The sequence below is a fragment of the Hermetia illucens genome, chromosome 1, assembly GCF_905115235.1.
Source record: "Hermetia illucens chromosome 1, iHerIll2.2.curated.20191125, whole genome shotgun sequence".
Taxonomy (NCBI): Eukaryota; Metazoa; Arthropoda; class Insecta; order Diptera; family Stratiomyidae; genus Hermetia; species Hermetia illucens.
Genome location: NC_051849.1, coordinates 2,301,403 through 2,316,850, shown reverse-complemented (window position 1 = coordinate 2,316,850; position 15,448 = coordinate 2,301,403). Strand labels below are relative to the sequence as shown.

The window sequence follows — 15,448 nt, the reverse complement described above, 5'->3', positions numbered from 1 at the left end:
GTGTCATTCCTTCTTTTGCTGATAAGCACTAGTTCCGATTTATGTTCAGCAAGTGATAGACCGGACTTTTTTAACTAGGAATTGGTCTCCCATATCGCTTCATTTGCATAGATTTCGATCTCGTCTAAGCGTTTTGCCACTATTGTTACCCCTATATCGTCCACAAAGCCAATAGTTGTCACGCCGTTAGGAAGGCGTAGCGTCAGCACTCCATTGTACATAATTAACCACAGTAAGGGACCTAAGACAGACCCCTGTGGTACGCCGCACGTCATTGGGAATAATTTCTGTCCATCGTCCGAGTTGCAATATAATCTTCTTCCAAGAAGAAATGCAACAACGATGCGTACAATGTACTTTGGAGCCTGTAGTTTGGTTAGAGCCTCTACGATTTTCGTCCACTTTGCAGTGTTGAATGCATTTTTTACATCGAGTGTCACCACTGCGCAGCATTTGTCATCTTGTATTGCAGCGCGTGCCAGGCCAGTCACCATGTTGATTGCAACGATGGTTGATCTCCCCTTACGAAACCCGAATTGCTTGTCGGATAGGCCTCCTTCCTTTTCCGCAACAGCAAGCAGCCTGTTGTATAATACTCGTTCAAATAGTTTACCAATGGTATTGACCAAACATATCGGTCGATATGAGGAGGGATCGTCCAATGGTTTACCTGGCTTCGGAATAAGTATCAACTTTTGCAGCTTCCATTGCTCGGGGAATTCTGCTTCTCTAAGGCATGCCGTAAAAACTTTGGCAAACATACCTGGTGCTGACCTGGCTGCCGCTTTCAGGACGATATTCGGGATTCCATCTGGCCCTGGGGTCTTATTTTCAGCGAACTTCATTGCTGCATCAAAAATTTTCTCTTCTACCACTTCAGGGATTTCGTCGGGGTTTACATGAACTTTAGGCAGATTTGTGTAGTTCACATCCTCTGGGAAGAGAGTGTCCACTATGTTTTGTAGTAATTTTGGACAGCGCTTGCCTTTCAGTGATGACATTACATACCTGTAGGCGCCATCCCATGGATCAGAATCAGCTTCGGTACACATTCGCTTGAAATGTTCGGATTTGCTCTTCGTGATAGCTACCTGCAATTTTTTCCTCGCGTTCTTGTATTGCATGTCTGTCTGTCTATCACAGCCGATTTATTCGGAAACGGCTGAACCGATCGTCATGAAAATTGGTAGGAGTATGTGTTCCCTTTACATGCAGCAACTGACGCCATTTTGTGTTAAGTTTAAGGAGGGGCTCCCCATACATGTGAAAGGAGGGTGCAAAATTTTTTTTCATAAAATGTGGCCATGTGGGGTATCAAATGAAAGGTCTCAATTAGTACTTTTCGAAACTGGTTCAATATTTGATACTGGGTGAAACATAGGGGAGTGAGGGCTCAAAATATGACCATCAAAAAGTGTAACAGGTCTCGTTCTTAGAATCTATCCAACCGAAAAATTTGAAAAAAATATCAATAGTGCATCTCTACGAAATCTAGGCCTCAAAATATATCCGGTTCCGATATCTGCACAAATAAAGTTAATAATAGTATATTTCCACATTTTAGAAATTTACCTGGCACCCCCCTTATATTCATCCCAGAAGTACAAAATTTGCCATGCTTATAATGAAGAATATAATGCACAATTTGGTCAAGTTTGAAGAAAATCCAACTATTAGGTTGTTGCAAATGAAATGTCGGATATTTGAGCAAAATTTCAAAAACTATAACTTTTATGAAAATTAATTTTATTAGTCAAAATAAGAACCAGCAACTTCAATGCACTTCTCCCAACGAGATACAAGGGCATTTATTCCAGTTTCGTAAAAGTCTGGGTTTCTAGAGCTAAGAAATTCTTCAAAGGCACTTTTGACAGCTACTTCATTGCTGAATTGTTTCCCCGCCAAAAAGTGATCCAAATGCTTATAAAAGTGGTAGTCGGTTGGCGAGAGGTCGGGTGAATATGGTGGATGAGGAAGAGTCTCATATCGTAATTCATTTAATTTTTAGACCGTCATTTTGGAAACATGAGGTCGGGCGTTATCATGGAGCAGTATCACTCCATCTCTGTTGACCAATCTAGGCCGCTGAACACGTAATTTCTCGTGCATTTCATCAAGTTGGGCACAATATTTCTCTGCATTAATTGTTTCACCACGCTCCAAAAACGAATAATGAATAATTCCAGATGCAGACCACCAAACAGTTACCATTACCTTCTTCGGGTGAAGGCTCGATTTTGGCATGTGTTGTGGAGGCTGATCGGCATCTAGCCATTGCGCTGATCTGCGACGGTTGTCGTACAATATCCACTTTTCATCGCATGTCACTATTCTGCGCAAAAAGGGATTGTTCCTGTTGCGGTTGAGTAGAGAACTGGATATTTCGTTGAGTTCATGCGGAACCCACTTATCAAGCTTCTTCACCTTTCCAAGCTGTTGTAAGTGCCGAGATACTGTCGAATAGTGTACGCCTATTTTCTCTGCAATGTCACGAATCGATGATCGGGGATCAGATTCCACTATCAAACGCAACTCGTCGTTGTCGATCGATGGTCCTGGGTGTCCACGAGGTTCACTTTGGAGGGTCATGTCGCCTGATCGGAATTTTTCGAACCACCGCTGTGTCGTTCGTTAGTTTGCTGCGTCAGCTCCAAATGCTCTGCAAATGTTTCTGGTTGCCTCCGCTGCGTTGTGACCAAGTTTAAATTCATATAGAAAAAGTAGACGTTTTTGACTCCCTTCCATGCTTTTTTCTTTGAGTTTTACTTGGAACTTCAATGACGATTGAAACTGAAATGACTCCTTGATCGAACGAACGACTATTTATACTCAATTATCCCATACCACCAGAGTCACCTTGCGGCAGTTTTAAACATTAAAATCATAACTAACTTCACTTCATTGAAAAATCCGACATTTCATTTGCAACAACCTAATATTATTAACAAAATTATAATAGGTCAAATTTTCGTGCTAGCTACAAATGTTCACTTAAATAGTTTTATATAAGAAATACACAAAACCTTTCATACGTGAAGCGTCCAACTTTCGGTTTTCCGATTTGTTTAGAGGTTTAACACGTATTTATGATTTTTGGTCACTTACCATTACTTTTTCAACCACCTTTATCGATTAATACAAATAACGTATGTCCTTGACATCTTCATTCTTACTTCCAAGTAGAATTGGCACATTGAAACCACTTTATTTGGCACATTAATACATACATACACATTGTGACTTTTTGTACATCAAATAATTTTTCTTCCTTTGGTACTTTTTAGGTATTTAGATATAGTTGATCAATAGTCGGATATGTTTCTCGACTCCTTAGCGTATACTCAACGTAGCAATTGTTACTTCCCTATTGCTGGAAACAAAATAGGGAATAGTGCTTCGTTATCATTGTGAGTTTTGATGGGCGTTGGAGGTCTGGGATCAGGTTCCGTACTTCCCAGAAGCCAATATGACGTCACTGTCCCACGACCTTTCAATTCTACCTCACCGCGTAGCTCCAAACGGAATGTTCCAAATTTGTCAAATATGGTTTTGGTTGCATCAGATACGTGGATCTTAAGAGCTGCAAATTAAAATTCCCTGAACAGACTGAACCGTAGAAGTATAATATGATAGGCAATTAAATAATAGGTATTAGCGGGTCTGACGAGGAGGATGAAATGGAAGGGGAGGTGTCGGACCCGGGAGTATTTCCGGGGACCGGAATAGAAATTTCTATGAAGAAAAATGGGAAAATAAGTGGCCCATACAATTGTCCACCCCAGGTCCAGCTTTTCCGCATAATTGTCAACCGCAGGTCCTTCTTTACTCACTACGGCCCTGAGTATTATTATTTTGTATATATGGTTTTAGTGGTATAGATAGCAGTAGATAGACAGGATTAGGTAGGTATGGTAGAATGGTGAAATGTAAGGTGGGGAAACTATTCTGCACATTTGAAAGTAGTAGAGAATATGAATAGAAAAAATATAGTTATATAGTTACGTGCTCCAGTCGATTCCATCCTAGACGCAATATTAACCGTGTCTCCAAAAAGACAATAATGTGGCATTTTCTGACCCACCACTCCCGCACACACTGGTCCCGAATGTATGCCGATACGAATTTGTAATTGATACTCTGGCTTATGTTTAATACTGAAACTTTTCACCGCATCCAATATCGATATTGCCATCAATCCAATTTCTCTGGCGTGATCATGTCCATTTCTCTCTGGTAATCCTGATACTACCATGTAAGCGTCACCGATCGTCTCAACCTGATAATAACAAAACGTAGGGAGAGATTTTCTAGAAATTGAAACCTACTTTGTATACATCGTAAAATCCAATAATCCTATCGAAGGTGCTGTAGAGGTCATTGAGAAAATCCACCACTTCCATTGGACGGCTTTGGGCACAAAGTGCGGTGAAACCTACAATGTCGCTAAAATAGATAGTCACCGATTCAAACTGTTCTGGTTGCACCATTTCCCCGGCAAGAAGTTGTGTTGCTATTGGACGCGGTAAGACTTGATAAAGTAGCTCCTCCGTTCGGCGTTTTTCCATGCTCAATTGTTCTGTCTTTTCTTCAACGAGACTTTCTAAATTGTTGGCATACTGCTCCATTCGACGAAGTAGATCATCCATTAAATTTTCACAGAAACCCCTTTCATTGAAAGAAAGACAATATTTTCCCCGTGAGAGCTGACCAAATTAACTTCCCTTTTTTCAACCTACTTCATTATTAGTCTGACAGTTGAACGTATAGTGGCAAATGCTGGACGATCTTCTGGGTTATCCGCCCAACATTTTTCCATCAAATCCAGCACATCGGGTGGACAATCCCGTTCTCCTACAAACGGACGAAACGGAGGTGACTCATGCGCTTCAACTCGATCCAAAATTGCTTGAATTTCCAGGAATTGTCGCGCTGTTTCATATGGTCCTCCGCGAACTACAATCTCTTCAAGGATGATAGCAAAAGAATAGACGTCTCCTTTCTGAGTTGCTGGGGTTCCTGGAAGAACGGTGAGTGGAAGTAATTCTGGTGCGACCCAAAGTAGTTCTGTAAAAACAAATATTTGTTATACTGGATCATAGGGAAATAACAAAATTGTCACACTGTTGAAGTAATTTTGATCTTTGATGAATTCAGAAGGAGTGGTCAGTGTCCTTAGTCCAAAGTCTGAAATTTTCAGTACAAATCTTCCGTCGATAAGGCAGTTACAAGACCTCAGTTTACCATGAACCGATACGTCACTATTATGCAGATAAGCCATGCCCTGAAAAGTTAGATTAAAAAAAACCATTCACGAAAAGTACGAAAAAAAAATACCTTAACTATGTCATGAATCAACGACATACGAAAGTTCCAATCCAATTGAATCGCATCATTCTCCAAAACATCCTTCAAACTGCCTTTAGGACAGTATTCAGTTAGAATGAGAACAGTTGGACGAGGAAGATCAATACAGGCTCCTACGAATCGAACTGTATTCTCGTGACTTACGTCGCGAGCTTGCTTAATTTCCCAAAGTAATGTTGAAGTAATATCAACCTTCTTTTTGGCCACCTTTTTTATGGCCACACGTTCACCTTTATAAATACCAATTGTTGTGAAAACTTGATTTGGTGGAAGTGATGTACAACTTGCTATCGAGGCACGTCCTGAACTAGCACCGTATTGTTGGAGGGATAAATTCTGTGAGTGATGGAACTCCCATTACGTGACCAATCGAGAAATGCAAGCTTTAACTTAATGTTACCTCGAAGTTTAACTTCTGTAAGCCCATTTTGCTACCGAATAGTCTACCGACCTCAAGAAGAATTTCATCTGGCTTCACTCTCCACGACATATTATTTAATTCGTTGTTTAGCTTCATTTGTCTGTAAGATTAATGGCGGACATAGAAATATTTGCACAAATAGGCACTACGTTGAAAAACAAAAATCCCTAGAAAATAATCTTCATCGACTGCAACACATTTATGCCAGTGCTTCATCCAACCCTCAAAGCTCATTAGAGCTATCTACAATTTCGCCATTACATATTCTTGACCACAGGAAGGCGTTTCTTGTTGTAGTTCTTTGACTTGATTGAACAGAAAGAAACCGAAGGGAGTCAAACCAGGAGAATTAGATGGCTGTTGGGTGGAATTCGTTACGTATTTCCTTAAACATACCATTCCATATTCCACAAATCCATTCATCTTTGACAACACGCAAACGGCTCATAACATCTAAAAAATACGCCTTATTCTAAGTTGTTGAATAAGTTTTGAGGTTCGATAAGAGAGGGGGGTTGCTATTAACTTTATTTTTTTTTTTTGTCATATTGGTACACTCGTCATATGAACGTAAGTGAAGTTTCATTTCAGTCTGTCAATTCATTCTATATTTACAAGCCATTTAGTATCGACGTGTCACAGTATTTTATTATAATAGAACAAGTCGGGAAACCGGAAGCTTGACGCTTCAGGTATAAAAGGTTTTGTGTTTCCCTATGTGAAGGGCATAACGTAGTTCTCCATTGGCTTATAGCATTGACCCGAGATATTGAAATCGTTCAGTTCTGGGCAGGTTACTGCCATTGCCAGAACTGAACGATTTAAATATCTCGAAGGGCAGGTTACTGCCATTGTCAGAACTGAACGATTTAAATATCTCGCGTCAACGCTATCAGCCAATGGAGAACTGTGTAATGAAATTGTTTCACGCATTAATGCAACCTGGATGAAGTGGCATTCCTCAACTGGTGTTCTTTGTGATCGACGTATCAGCGCACGTCCCAAATCTAAAATTTACTGCAATGTCGTCCGTCTGCCGGTCTCTATAGTTCTGAGTGTTGGCCGACTATAAAGGACAATGAACGGCGTTTTGCAGTAATGGGGACGAAGATGTTGCATTGCACTGGTGGCGTAACACGTTTTGATTACGTCTGAAATGAGAATATCCGCGATCGACATGGGTTTGCACCGATCGTGGAAAAACTGCAAGAGAGGCGTTTTCGATGGTGTGGTCACGTAATTCACGCTAACGAGAGTTCAACAACCAGTATTGGTCAGAAGATCGAAAGCAATGGTAAGCAACCAAAAAGCTGGCCAAAACAATAGTGGCTTGACATGCTGCATGGGGATTTAAAGGTCTCGCGATTACATGCTGATCAGGCATTTGATAAAATAAAATGATGAAACCGATCACGACGAGCCGACCCCGCTTGTGAACTAAAGGCTGAAAAAAAGAAAAATATGTGAGGAGCGACGAGTGCACGACAGCTCCGTGTAATATAGCTAGAAATTCCATTGCCCTCTATTTTCTAGAAAGCGATTTAAATAAATCATTTGATGGAAAGCACTGTATTGATAATGGTCAACCTCACACGCTTCACACTCTGAGTTTAATATTATTAGCAAATGCCAGCAATTTAACCAACATCAAATATAAACAAGTCGGGAAACCGCAAGCTAGACGCTTCAGGATTTTTTTCAGATTTTTCGGTTGGGTAGTTTCTGAGAATGGGTTCGTTAAATGAATGACCACTTTCAACTCCCCACACCCCCCACCTTTTCAACAAATGTCAAAACTAAGACTGGCTTCGAAAAGTACTAATCGAGACCTTTAATTTCATACCCCACATGACAATATTTGATGAAAAAAAAATTTACACCCTCCTTTTGCATGTATGGGGACCCCCCCCCCCCCTTAAATTCGACGTAAACGGATGTAACTCACTATATACGTGAGCGTTCACAGTTCCCACCTTTCTACCAAATTTGGTGCCAATCGCTACAACCGTCTCCGAGAAAAATGCGTGTGACGGACAGACAGACAGACAGACTCCGTATTGGGCCCACTACTGTGGAACATCATGTACAACGATGTACTTAATCCTCCCCTTCCGGAGGAAGCCACAGTGGTGGGTTACGCTGACGACATTGCACTGGTTGTTGTCGCAAAGCATCTCGAAGATGCGGAGTTATACTCAAGCGAGGCAATCAGTGCTGTCAAATGCTGGTTAGAGAGCTCTGGTCTGACGCTTGCGGAGGAAAAAACGGAAGCGGTCCTCATCACGAAGCGCCGGAAGAGAAATTACGCCTGTGTTAGAGTCGGGAATCATATCATCACTTCCAAGCCGGCCATTAAATACTTGGGGGTGGTGATAGATAGGAAGCTATAAGCAACACGTACAGTATGTTTGTGATAAATCATCCAAAGCTAGTATGACCCTGGCCAGGATGATGCCGAAGGTGGGACGGCCACGGCATACCTCTAGGTTGCTTATAGCCAGGGTGGTGATCTCAATCATGCTCTATGCGACCCCAGTTTGGAGCGAGGCGTTGTGGATATCAGTTAATACTAGCAAACTGAATGCAGCCTACAGGAGGACAGCTCTGAGGGTATGCTTTGCCTTCAGGACTGTCTCAGATGATGCAGCATTCGTCATCTCTGGAATGATGCCGATTGACATCTTGGCAGATGAAATGGCGAATATATACCATGCGAAGCCAATCTCTCCCTTATTGCAGACGAAGAAGGCTGAGAGGGAGAGATCCATAAATAGATGGCAAGAGCGGTGGGAACGCTCGGGAAAGGGTCGGTGGACTCACAGGCTCATTCCTGCCATCAAGGAGTGGTTGGAGAGACGACACGGTGAGATTAATTATAATCTCACCCAGTTTCTCACGGGACATGGAGGATATCTCCAATACCTTCACAGGTTTAAATTGGAGTCCAAATTGCGATGGAAGCCCAGAGGACCCAGAGCATGTATTCTTCCACTGTCCGAGATTTGTGGAAGAAAGGAGGAACCTAGAGGAGACTCTAGGAGAGGTGCTGGTACCAGAAAATCTGGTGCCGAAAATGCTAGCACATCAAAAGAATTGGGATGCGGTCAACTCCATGATCGCATCAATTCAAGATAAATTGCGAAAGGCAGAGATAAATTGCGAAAGGAGAAAAACGCGGTCACGTGCGCCGCGTATAGAAGAAATGGGATTAAGCTAGAGTGAGCTGACTCCGCCCCGTGATGTAATACCTTATGGTGGTTCCGCGGGGCAGGGAGGGAGTCGGGGGTGGTTTTAGTGGGTAAAAATCCCACACGCTGGTGTGTCCAGACCAGTGTCTTTTGAAGATTTCCACCTCCTCAAAAAAAAAAAAAAAAGACAGACAGACAGACAGTAAACCGATTTTAATAAGGTTTTGTTTTACAAACAAAACCTTAAAAAGGGCTAGGGAGAATTAGATTCTTCTTGAATGGAATTTTAATATTTCACTCGAATGTCAATTATTCTCGTTAATTACGACGTCAGCATCTTACTTGTATGGCTTAGAATGCTGTTAATTAGCACGAAATTGATAAGTTTGAACTGCTATAACTTTCCCATCAATAGTTGGATTTTCATGAAACTTGGCATGTGTATGCACGAGACTGTCCTTTATGCCGGTGCAAAATTAAGTACACCTAGGATGAACTTAAGGAGAGTCTTTTGAAAAATCGGGGCTCTGTGGAAACCCTGTTCACTTAAGGCCGAGCAGATGGACCGCATTGTGAGGGCACTCTTCCCTGCACACCCCGTATGGGATGGTGACGTCGGCGCGGAGAGCGCAGTGGACTGTCCACTTTTCTCTATAAAAGATTTGGAACAGGCAGTCCTCTCTATGAAAAACAAGAAGGCGCCAGGACCCAAAGGTATTCCTGCAGAGGTATACAAACTGGTATTCCAACACCGGCCAGATCTACTGCTCGGCGCATTCAACGCTTGCCTGAAAGAGGGCATTTTCCCTGCTCGTTGGAAAGTTGCAAGGCTTGCGCTGATCCCTAAAGGGAAAGGCGATCCCGAACTGCCGTCTTCATACCGCCCACTATGTATGCTTGATACTGCTGGGAAAGTGCTCGAAAAGCTCATCAGAAGTAGGCTCGCTGAAGCGATACGCGCTGCCGGAGATTTATCTCCCCGTCAGTTTGGTTTTAGGGCAGGGAGATCAACAATTGATGCTGTCTTGCAGGCCGTGGACGCCGTTCGACGAGCAGAGGCACATAGCCGTCGAACTCGACGGGTGGTGCTCCTCGTAACGCTTGACGTCAGAAACGCCTTCAATTCCGTAAGATGGAAAGACATTCTAGACACACTAGACAATACCTTCAACGTGCCGAACTATCTCTTACGGATTTTGAGGGACTATCTGAGCAACCGCTCCGTGCTTTATGAAACACCAGAGGGTCAAAGGTGGATGGAGGTCACGTCGGGGATAGCACAGGGATCCATCCTAGGGCCGGATGTCTGGAACGCTACCCATGACAGTCTACTTAAACGCGACATACCAGAAGAGTTGCGCCTGGTCGGCTACGCAGATGATGTCGCAGCGCTTGTTGCTGGACGCACTGTCGAACAGGCGCAAAGCAGACTCGGCATATTGATGCGACGGGTAAGCGGATGGATGACTACTCATGGTTTCAACCTTGCACTGGAAAAAACCGAAGTAGTCATCCTGACTAAAAAGAGAATTCCGACCCTGCGTCCCATATCGTTCGGCGAGTCGATAATCGAGTCAAAATCAGCGGTGAAGTACCTCGGGTTGACTCTTGACTCAAAGATGGGCTTTTCTGAGCAAATCCAAGCAGCAGCGAACAAGGCTACGGCTGGAGTTTCGGCGTTAAGTAGGCTAATGGCAAACATTGGGGGTCTTACGTCTAGTAGGCGACGTCTCCTGATGAGCTCAACACAGTCTGCCCTGCTCTACGGTGCAGAGGTATGGGCTGGCGCTCTTAACAAGGAGGTATATCGTAGACGCCTCGCGCAAGTACAGAGACGGGGAGCTTTACGGGTGGCGTCTGCGTACCGCACAGTCTCTGAACCGGCCGTGATGGTGATCGCGGGAGTTATTCCCGTTGCCCTTCTTGCTAGGGAGCGTCAGGCCATATACAAGCGCAAGGGAGATGAGCCAAAGGAGGTGGTTGCTCGCGAAGAACGGCAACACACTCTAGACCAGTGGCAGCTCTCTTGGCAAAATGAAACTAGAGGCAGATGGACTGCGCGACTCATCGGCAACTTAGGTGCGTGGCTGAATCGGAAGTATGGTGAGACTGACTATTTCCTTACCCAATTTTTTAGTGGGCATGCAAGTTTTCAGTCTTACCTGCTCAAAATTGGAAAGGCGCGTTCTCCGCATTGTGTGTTTTGCAATGGAGTTGTGGACGATGCCCACCACACTTTTTTTTCTTGTGGAAAGTGGGATGAGATTCGTCAGCAGCTCTATTTAAACACAGGGGATCTCTCTCCAGACAACATTGCGGAAGAGATGCTGAGGACTGCTAACAGGTGGAACCGTGTTGTCCATTACATTCGGGCCCTTCTCGTTTCTAAGAAGATAGAACTTGACCGGTGGAGGAGCCGGATGACAGGAGGCTCCTTGAACTGACAGTTCCCTTCCTCCCCTCCCCTCCCGTTGGTGAAAGGAATTCCCTGATTTGAAGGCTCCGCAAGGCGGGAGAATTCAGGGGCTGGCCCGAAGTAATGTGACAAACGGTTCCAGGCTAGCTCTCTGACGGTGGGGAGGTGTTTAGTTGGTAGTCCGACGACGTACCGAATCGGGAGTCCAACACTGTGTGCGTAAATGCATTCACCTACCCTACCCCAAAAAAAAAAAACCAGATTCTTTTAGTCAATTTCTAAAAGTTGATAATATACTATTAGTAAATTTATTTGAGCAGATACCGCAATGGGACCTCTCGAAGATTAGATTTCACATAAGTATTTTACACAAAACCTTCAAAGGGCTATAGATAAATAGATTCTTCATAAATGCGACTTTAATATTTCACGTGAATATCAATTATTCCGGGTAATTATGACGTCAGCATCTGATTTGCATGGCTTTGGAAGCAGTAAATTCGCGCGAAATCGCTAAGTTTGAACTGCTATAACTTTGGCGTCAATTACCAGATTTCCACGAAATTTAGCACGTATATACGAAATATTGTCCTCTATGCTGGTACAAAATTCGAAAGTCCTAGGATGAATGTAAGGGGAGTTTTTCAGTAAATTTCTAAAAAGTAGTAATATACTATTAGTAAGTTTATTTGAGCAGATATCGGGATGGGACATATTTTGAGGCCTAGATTTTTTTCGGATTTTTAGGTTGAGTAGTTTCCGAAAATGGGTCCTGTCTCACTTCAAGTGCGTACATTTTGACTCCTTACTCACTCACTTTGCAATTTATGCCAAAACTAATATCAGTATCAGAAAGAACCAATCGAGACCTTTTATTTGACACCCTACACAACTATATCCGGTGAAATAATTTTTTGAATCCCCCCTTTGCATGTATGGGGAGCCCCCCTTTAAACTCCACCTAAATTCATGCCACTCGCTGTATGCGTGGGATTTCATAGCTCCCATCTGTCCACCAAATTTCGTTCGAATCGGTTTAGCCGTTTTGGACAAAAATGCGTGTGACAGACAGACAGACAGACAGACAGACATTGAATCGATTTTAATAAGGTTTTGTTTTACACAAAACCTTAAAAAATCAAGTATCGTGTAGTGATTGAATTTTTATTTTTGGAATGTTTATAAGCAAAGGAAATTTATGAATGAATGATGAAAGTCTATAAGGACTCTACGCCCGCAATTAGTACAAGATGGGTTGCTCAATTTAAACGTGGTCGTACAAGCCACGAAGACGATCCACGCCAAGGCCGTCCAAAAGCAGCAACAACATCAAAAATCACAGAAAAAATATACGATATCATATTGGAAAATCGTCGAGTGACTGAAAGAGATTTAGTAGAAAGCCTAGGCATCTCATTGGGCAGTGTAAACAATATTTTGACTCAAGTATTAGATTTCAGAAAGCTGTGTGCACAATGGATGCCGCGTTAGCTAATAATGGAACAAAAACACTCTCGAATGCTTTTTCAGCAACATTTAGAGCGTTTTCGAAAGGATAAAGTGGATTTTGTGCGTCGATTCATCACTATGAATGAGACTTTGGTATATCACCATAGTCCGTGTTTAAAAATATCTGTTAATAAAAACAACAACATAATTACTTACTTGCATAGAAGATAAACCACGAGGCACGAAAACGCTACAAATATCGCAAAAGCCGAGGCCCCGTATAATATTATCATTTCTAGAAATAAAAAAAATCTTCACAAATTCGTTTTGATATATTCAAAAGTAAAACCGTTTCCATGACATTCCGGGGAATTCCCGAGAAATCCACATTTCGGTATATCAGGTGGAGGCCCTTCTCGACCGCCTGGCCAGTGAATTCTCTTCCCAGGAACAGGAGCATAGGTTCTATAAATGTTTTAAACAACAAATCAGAACTGACCATCATTCAATTGTAAAAGGTATACCTATGCAACCCATAATAATGCGCTACCACTTCAAAACGTCCTGTGATCGGATCCAAATCAAGAATGGAATAGTCAGCATCTCGATCGCCATTATCATCAATTCGCACATGTCCTGTTATTCCGTGAAAATCTCTATTCCACATTCTCCGAGTTATATCGTGTCCATCGCGAATGTCATCATTGTCAGTGAGAGTTTCATTCAATGCCATTCCCAACAAGTAAACTCCATCATAGAAAGCTCCAATGAAGAAATTCACCTGAAGTATTACATATAAAACATTCTCACTCCAGACAAGTTCAAATGAATTTACGAAAAGGATATTTTACTTCTTCTGCTTCGCTGAATGTATAGTTGTAGTCTCGGAATGCCCTTTCGCGCACATGCTCGGAGAAGTCCTGATATTTCGGACTTGTAGGTTGGAGCAATGATACTCTGAGTAGGGCTTCATAAGCCTTGCGGGCTTTTGAATCATCTTGATCGCGCATCTCCCAGTCATGATCACCCCAATATGAACTCTAAATATTTGTGTTAAATAGAAAAATGCAAAGTTAAAATGAATTAAGGACTTGGAACGCAGAAAATCTAGTAAGACTGCACCAGAACGCAAGGTTTTGGAATACACATCTACATGGACAATGTAGTCACATCGCTGACGCTGTAAAAACCGGAGGATGAAAGGGATCAATTCAATGAAAAAATTCTGGCATATAATGCTGGCTGTCAGATTTTCGATAACGAAACCAGAAAACTGCCACCAAAGTACTTCCCCCATTCTTACAAAAGAGCGGAGGTTTTACGCAAATTCGCCTTCAATCTATTTCAACTACGTTACTTACCAAGATTGGTCAGAACATCGAAGTCGAAGGTAAAGGACCAAAAGGCCAAGATTGCATCCAGATCTGGCATTTGATAGAGCCAAATCGCGAAACCCACCAAAACGAGCCGACCCCCCTTGTGAACGAGACAGAGGCTGACGAAAAAAAAGGCTTCTCTCAAATTATGAGGGATATCAAAAGCAAGTCGTGCGATCCTTTCCCTTCTCAATAAAAAAAACCCCCATCTTACTGATAGCAAAAATAGAGAAGAGATCGTTCGAAATGCGCATGTATCTCCGGCTCCTCGTCCTCAAAACAAAGTGCCCAAAACGAGTTCCCTCATGATGACCTTGGCTCAAAAACAACATCCTGCATACCAACAAGGTGAACCTCTCAATTTCAAGATACCCAATCTGATTGAAAATATGTCTGAGGTAGCCAAGGCTTCGTTTGCTGTGACAGTGTCTGTATTTTTCAAAACGGCACAAACAGCTAACCGCTTCGTAACTGATCCATGGGTCAAAGAACGGGGCTTTAAGCTCTTCATACCGCTTAGTGCGACGTGCCGCTACGGAATTATTAAGGGTGTTCCACTCGATTGGACGGAAAAAAGAATCATTCAAACCTCAGAGTATCGCTAAGATGTGTAAAGCATCCAAAATTAAATGCTTAAACTTTGTCTCGTCCGAAGATTGCGATGGTGTATCTTATGGTAAAACGTAGAACATAATGCAAAGAATAGGGACTGCCCTAAATGGACGGATGACGCTACCAAATTTTACGATTTAAACAACATCGACATAGTGTCCCAGCAAGAAACCTATGGCATTCACTTTTATCCGCTTTCCAAAATGATGAATATGGCGGAGTGGAGCTGGCCTTTCCGAAAGGAATAACCTTTAGAAAACTCAATTATGACGTTGAACATGAAAAAACATTAAATCTTAAACCCAACATCATCTTAACTTCGATTTATTTTCCCCCAAATATCCAGTGCAGATTTCAGGAAAGAAATTTCGAGACTCATAAACTTTCTTTGCAACCTTCAAAATGTCATTGGAGGAGGAGCTTCAATGCCAGAGCTATTGCCTTTGGAGACTCGGTTAACTTGCCGAAAGGCAACAGTCGATGCCATATTAAACTCCGAGCTCCCCGAAGGGTACTCAACTTTCCGCTGTAACAGGGACCGGGATGCTTCTCGTAAGTCCACCGGCGGTGGGGTCCTAATTGCTATAAAGGATACACTCCCCGCCGAACTCGTTTTCTCCTC

The 15,448-nt window shown here is 42.6% G+C and overlaps 1 protein-coding gene across 1 annotated transcript in view; it reads right to left on the bottom strand.

Annotated features, from left to right (window-relative positions):
• Positions 1–3,356: 3,356 nt before the first annotated feature.
• The window catches only part of LOC119660591 (atrial natriuretic peptide receptor 1), a 61,747-nt gene continuing 49,655 nt past the window's right edge, over positions 3,357–15,448 (bottom strand). The window contains exons 8-18 of the mRNA XM_038069266.1: positions 13,690–13,878; positions 13,363–13,619; positions 13,188–13,303; positions 13,055–13,133; positions 5,765–5,885; positions 5,335–5,700; positions 5,122–5,281; positions 4,737–5,064; positions 4,326–4,665; positions 4,003–4,276; positions 3,357–3,580 (exon numbers count right to left, since the gene is read on the bottom strand). Of these exons, the coding sequence (XP_037925194.1) occupies positions 3,357–3,580; positions 4,003–4,276; positions 4,326–4,665; positions 4,737–5,064; positions 5,122–5,281; positions 5,335–5,700; positions 5,765–5,885; positions 13,055–13,133; positions 13,188–13,303; positions 13,363–13,619; positions 13,690–13,878 (2,454 nt within the window). The remainder of the gene's footprint in view (positions 3,581–4,002; positions 4,277–4,325; positions 4,666–4,736; positions 5,065–5,121; positions 5,282–5,334; positions 5,701–5,764; positions 5,886–13,054; positions 13,134–13,187; positions 13,304–13,362; positions 13,620–13,689; positions 13,879–15,448) is intronic.